The sequence below is a fragment of the Dasypus novemcinctus genome, chromosome 26 (genome assembly GCF_030445035.2).
Source record: "Dasypus novemcinctus isolate mDasNov1 chromosome 26, mDasNov1.1.hap2, whole genome shotgun sequence".
Classification (NCBI taxonomy): Eukaryota; Metazoa; Chordata; class Mammalia; order Cingulata; family Dasypodidae; genus Dasypus; species Dasypus novemcinctus.
This window is the reverse complement of record NC_080698.1, coordinates 57,497,510-57,504,099: the sequence shown is the minus strand read 5'-3', so window position 1 is coordinate 57,504,099 and position 6,590 is coordinate 57,497,510. Positions and strand designations below refer to the sequence as shown.

The following is a 6,590-nucleotide window of genomic DNA, read 5'->3' as shown; positions in this document are numbered from 1 at the left end:
GAAGCAGTCAGGGAGCAGGTAATTCGTGGTTCAAGAAGTAGAGGTGTTGAGTGGGTGTATGAAATAGATTTTTTTTTAGTGTAGCATTTTAATTCCCTTGTCATTTCTTTTACTATAAGTTTTGAGCACTTTTCTTGTGGTTGTGCTAGGATTTAAACTAACACCTTGGGAGCAGGTGTAGCTCAGTGGTTGAGTGCCTGCTTTCCATGTGCAAGGTCCTGGGTTCAGTCCCCTAAAAAACAAAACAAAACAAAAAATCCTAATACCTTACAAAAATCTGCTTCATATTAATTCCAACTTAATTTCAATAGAATGCAAATTTTGGGTCCATTTCCTCCTTCCTCTCCTGTGCTTTTATGGTAGTACAAACTACATATATATACATTTTATGCTCCTTAACACAGATTTGTAATTATTGCTCAATGCTGTTGTGTTTTAAAGGAGAAAGGAGAAATAAAAAGAGTTAAAAACAACAACAACAAAACATTTGCATATATTTTTTATACTTTACTGGTGCTTTTTATTCATGTAGATTCAAGTTACTATCTAGTGTTTATACTAGACTATCTAGTTTAGTATTTCTATTAAACTGGTATTTCTCGTAGAGCAGGTTTGCTAGTGGTGAATTCTTTAATCTTTTGTTGATCTGGGAATGTCTTAATTTCACCTCCTTTTTTTGAAGAAGAAGAATAGTTAACTATGGAATTCTTGTTTGAGACATTTTTACTTTTAGCACTTTGAATATGTCATCTCACTTCCTTATGGCCTCCAATGGTTTCCAATAGAAAATCAGATGTTATTCTTATTGGGTATCTCTTGCACATGATGAGACACTACTTTCTTGCTGCTTTCAAGATTTTCAGTTTCGGGAAGCGGACTTAGCCCAATGGATAGGGCATCTGCCTACCACATGGAGGTCCAAGGTTCAAACCCCAGGCCTCCTTGACCCATGTGGAGCTGGCCCATGTGCAGTGCTGATGCATGCAAGGAGTGCCCTGCCATGCAGGGGTGTCCCCTGTGTAGGGGAGCCCCATGTGCAAGGAGTGTGCCCCATAAGGAGAGCCGCCCAGCGCGAAAGAAAGTGCAGCCTGCCCAGGAATGGTGCCGCACACATGGAGAGCTGATGCAACAAGATGATGCAACAAAAAGAAACACAGATTCCTGGATAGAAGTGGTCACAGAAGAACACACAGTGAATGGACACAGAACAGACAACTGGAGGGGGCAGGGAAGGGGAGAGAAATAAATAAATTCTTTAAGATTCTCAGTTTGAAGTGATGTGTCTAGGAGTAGATCACTGCATTTTTCCTAGTTGGAGTTCTTTGAGCTTCTTGAATATGAGGATTAATGTGTTTCATCAAATTTGGGAAGTTTTGGCCATTATTTCTCAGAGAATATATGTATATTTCCCCCCTCCTCTCTCTCTCTCTTCTTCTGGAACTCCCATTACATATATAGTATGCTTACTAGTATCCCCCAAGTCTCTGTCTCTTGGGGTATGTTCATTTTCTTCATTTATTTTTCTTTTGGTTCCTCAAACTAGATATCTGTATCACTCTATTTTCAAGTTCACTGATTCTTTTGCCTGCTCAAACCTGCTGTTGAAATCCTCTAGTTTTGAACTTTTTCATTTCAATAGTTTTACTTTTCTATTTCAGAATTTCTATTTGGTTCCTTATCTTTTTTATGTCTAACTCTTTATTGATATTTTGTATATGTTGAGACATTTTTCTTACTTTCCTTTAGTTCTTTAGACGAAATTTCCTTTAGTTCTTTGACTAATATAGCTAACTTAAAGTTTTATTTCAACATCTGGGAAACCCCAGGAAGAGTTTCTATTGAATGATTTTTCCTCCTGTGTATGGGCAGTATTTCTTGTTTTGGTGCATGTTTCACAACTTTTGGCTGAAAACTGTATATTCTAATATCATGTGACAATTCTGGAAATCAGATTTAACCCCATCCCTAGGGTTTGTTATTGTCGCCGTTTGTTGCTATTTGTTTAATGGCTTATCTGTGCTTATTCTGTAAAACCTCTACAGAGTATTAAGCCCCCCCCTTCTGACTCCAGTTGCAACGTTGGGGGTCTCCAAGACCACCTTCAGGTTCAGGAGTGCCCGAGAAGGACTCGTAGCACTCACCAGAAGCTTTCAGAGTCATGTTACAATTTATCACAGTGAAAGGATGCAGAGTAAAACCAGCCAAGGGAAGAGGCACGCGGGCAGAATCCAGCAGAGCGTCTGCATACCTTCTGGTTGTCCCTCGAAGGGGAATCTGGAACAGTGTTAACTTCTCCCAGCAATAATGTGTGACGATATTAATGGAGTACTGCCGAACAGGAAGCTCGTCTGAGCCTTGGTGTCCCGAGTTTTTAACGGGACTTGGTCACACAGATGTGGTTGACGGCCTACCTGACCTTAGCCTCCAGCTTAGCCTCAGGGGGCTGAGCTGATGTTGTGTGACTCAAAGCCCCCATCGTGAGTCACTGTTAGCCTAGACCATCTGGCATGCCCCAATGTCCCCATCAAGCCGGCTAGAAAGTTAGGGGATCAGTAGGTGGGTCTGGAACCTGGCCGAGAGTCCATGTGGCCATCGATAGCCCCAAGACGGCTGCTGGAAGACCTCCCCAAGATTCTGCCACTCAGAACAAAGACTTCCTCTGGAGGCCAGGAGAAGCCCTGGACATTCCCCAAGGACTGTATCACTGGGCCCTCCTGGGGGATTGATGGGGGGTGATCAATCAAAACAGCAAACAGCCGGAGCTCCTCCCCTGCCATTAGCAAAGGGGTGGGATAATTAACAGTTTAAAAAGCAGACACAAGGCCTGAATTCACTCTCGTGCACTCTCTCACCTTTGCACCCCGATTCTGGCCACCTTCTCCCCCACTTGGATCATTACACAAGTAAACCTGGGCATTTATAATCTATAATGGGAAATTGTAATCTGTAAATCAGCACTCTTTATCACTTTTTAGTCCCTTTCTCTTCACCTGGAAACCATGGTCTGTTATTTTCTCCCATTTCTCGTCCCTCCTTGCCTGAATACATTACTAGCCTAATTCACCTGATGTGCTCTTGAAATTCATTTCTGCAGCATAGTCAAGAACCAAGACAAAATCTGGTGACACCCAGGTAAACAAAGACGCTTATTTTTTTTTTTAAGGCTTTTTTCCATTTATTTGGCAAATACAACAAAGCTAACAAAGTGACAGTGAATGAGATCTCACACATACACTATTTGTTAGAAATCACTATGCTATAGCTTTTCATAAACTATAGTACTCCAAATTGGAAATTTTTCATATTTTTGACCTAGGTAAGCCCACATCTAAAAATCCGTTCTAAGGACACAATAAAAGATGTGGACAATATTTACGTATCATCTGCTTCATAGCATTATGTATAGTAGCACTGGAAATACCTAAAAGTTCAAAATAGAGCCATGGTTATCAAGTAATCAAATATCCAAATAATGGAAAATTATACTGTCATTAAAAAAGCATATTTAGGAAGAATACTTAATAGCCTGGGGAAAAACTCACAAAATAATGTCAAAAAAAGGTTTTAAAGTTACTAATACTATTTCTTTATAAAAATTATTAAGAGAAAATGTACCATATTATCTCTGGCAATGAAAAGTTGAAAGATTATAATTTTTGTTTTGTAGTTTTCTATATTTTCTATAATGAATATATACCCATAGGAATAGAAAAATAACATCAAACAAAAGCTTTACTAAGATCTAAAGCCTTTTGAAAGGTCACAGTTTAACTGACAGCTTTGCTATGGAGTTTCTCTGAGTACATTCAAAACAGTACTGCTACAGCTATTGGGTAGCAAATTTGCATAAAATTACAGAAATTCACTCAAATATTTTCATGTCAGTTTATTGAGAAAATTGTGTTGCCATATGTTAATTCAATTGACTTGATTACTTTTCATTATGTCAAACAAATGTCCAAAGGCCACCAGCCACGAAGTTATACAATTATATTTCCATATTTTGTTCAGGATCACAAAAATCAAACACAAAGATACAAAGGCGTGTTGAAGTGAAAATGAAAATTGCCTTCAGCATCTCTGCTGGGCATTTTTTCCCCCAGAAGGTGGCAATTGAGGGCCAGGAAGTACAGTGGCATAGAAGAAAGATGAAAAAGGAACATGTAGAAAGCAAAAACAAATTTTTTCTGGATTTCAGTTTCAGTTTTTAATCTTTTCAAGGTTTTTTTTTTAATGTTTTGCACCAAAAAAGGCGTCTATACTTTTCATTCCCCGCTTGTCAGCCTTAGCCAGAGCCTTCTGAGTGGCAGTCATTTTGCTCTTTTTCTTTTCCATCTTCAAATCTTTTCTGTTAAATTCAGTGTAATCTTTTACTTCTACAAGCTCATCTGATAACTTGATTTTCTTTGATGGAGGGTTTGGCAGTGAAGTCAAAGGTTCTGGAAGCTTTAAGCATTTAGCTAAGTCATCACTTAATTCTTCAGGGATGTATTCAGATATCAGACCATGGTCATAACGAATATAATCCTCTTCCTTATCACTGGAAACATGGTCACCAGATGAAAACGCAGCCGACTGTACCCGAGCTCCAGCATTGACGCTACTGGCTTTTAACACTGCTGCGGTCTGACTGACCTTTTTTCCCAGCCACTTTAGTGTCTTGTCTTTGCTGTATTTGTAATATTTCTTGCTGTCTATTTCTTTTTCCTCTGTCACATGGTGAAGGAACTTCTCCAGTTCAGGAAATTTCAGCAGCAAGGTGCAATTTGGAAACTTGTCATCTACCACCACATGATCTAGGGGCTGAAACTTGCCCTCTTTATCAGCCTTTTTAAGATGGTGGATGGCGGCAGACTTGGCCCAGTGGTTAGGGCATCCACCTACCACATGGAAGGTCCACGGTTCAAACCCCAGGCCTCCTTGACCCGTGTGCAGCTGACCCATGCGCAGTGCTGATGCACTCAAGGAGTGCCGTGCCACGCAGGGGTGTCCCCCGCATAGGGGAGCCCCACGCACAAGGAGTGCGCCCCGTAAGGAGAGCTGCCCAGCACGAAAGAAAGTGCAGCCTGCCCAGGAGTGGCGCCACCCACACGGAGAGCTGACACAAGACACTGCAACAACGAGAAACACAGATTCCCGTGCTGCTGACAACAACAATAGAAGCGGACAAAGAAGACGCAGCAAATAGACACAGAACAGACAAGCGGACAAAGAAGACGCAGCAAATAGACACAGAACAGACAACTGGGGTGGGGAGGGGGGGAGAAATAAATAAAATAAATCTTAAAAAAAAAGATAGTGGAGAAACAGAAATAAGGGATCCTTTGGTGTGGCAAAGTGGAGATGACTTTCTGATTGAACCGACTGATTTATAAACCAAGAATGGTGTTTTCCCTTGAAAACGTCTATTTCAAACAGCTGCTGTAGACACATGTTGAATAAGTAAACGGCTCCTTTCCCTGAACATGGGTTAGCCAGTTTTACAAACATGAGCCCAGTTTTGATCTTCTTTGGAGCATCTTTAAAATAATCTTTCCCAATTATGTCAGTCTCTGCCACCTTGGTTTCTTAGCGTCTAACGGACTCCACAGTAGTTTTCTTAGGGTCTCTATGCCTTCCGTAGGATCCAGTCGTATGTCCCAGAAGTCACCATTAACTCTGGCAGCAAATCTTCCACTCCCTTTACCATTCCAGTCTGAACTCCTGGGAGCAGGAACACGTGCTGGGGCGTGAGCGCCATGCCCCCACGCTCCCCGCCGGCCACCATCCTGGCCGCCCACAGTGGAGCAGGGCGGGTGCCCAGGCACGTGGAGAAGACACTCATTATTTTAACTTCTATGTTAAAAAGACTTTGAAGGGTTTAGAGATCACCTCCCAGGAGCTTAGGGAAAAGGCGAGACCTCCGGATATTGGGAATTCTTTAGTATATAGTCTATTCTTTGTCGTGTATGGCTACTGAAGTCTCTGCTCTGTTAGCTTAGTGGTCAGCTAGAGATTAAACAGAGATTTCCTTAAACACCTGGAACTAATGAGTCTACCAGTGTTCGATCAGGAGCCTCTGTGTGTGCTGGGACAGGCCTTCAATGAGCTGGCTGTTGATACCTCTGCTTTAGCCGTCCTTTCCTTCCACTGCCATAGAGCTTCAAGGCCATCCATGGGTGAAAGTTTAGGGCCTTCTCAGGTCTTTCCTGATCATGCATGCAACCCTTGGCCCACACTCAGCTCTACATATATGTGTGGCCTTTTAGATTCCCAGGAATGTGTTTTCAAAGCCCTTATAGACACACATTCCTCAGCTTTTCCATTTAAACTTTTCAACTAGCCTATTGTTTGTCCTTTCATTGCCTCAAGTAGCCGTGAAGTTAAACAAGGGCCTCTGAATGCTTTTGAGAAATGCCCACAGGTAAAAGGCTTTTTTCACTGTGCTCAGAGTCAAGTCAAATAAAGACAGTCTTGCTAGTGGGTGGGGTCTTCAGGAAACCTCCAGACAAGTCAAACAATGGCAGTTCTCTGGGAATGAGGCTTCAAAGGAGCTCTAACTGTCTGCCACCTCGTGGCTGCCGGCTGCTGAGTGTTACAGTGATTGAGGG

General features: G+C 41.8%; 1 protein-coding gene across 1 annotated transcript; it reads right to left on the bottom strand.

The window, feature by feature from the left end:
- Nucleotides 1-4,230: 4,230 nt before the first annotated feature.
- Nucleotides 4,231-5,490, bottom strand: LOC101441418 (ribonuclease H2 subunit B-like). The gene is made up of 2 exons (XM_058288524.2): nucleotides 5,291-5,490; nucleotides 4,231-4,831 (listed from the first exon to the last, which is right to left on the bottom strand). Exons 1-2 carry the CDS (start codon nucleotides 5,488-5,490, stop codon nucleotides 4,231-4,233), a joined length of 801 nt encoding a protein of 266 aa, XP_058144507.2.
- Between the last annotated feature and the right edge of the window lie 1,100 nt (nucleotides 5,491-6,590).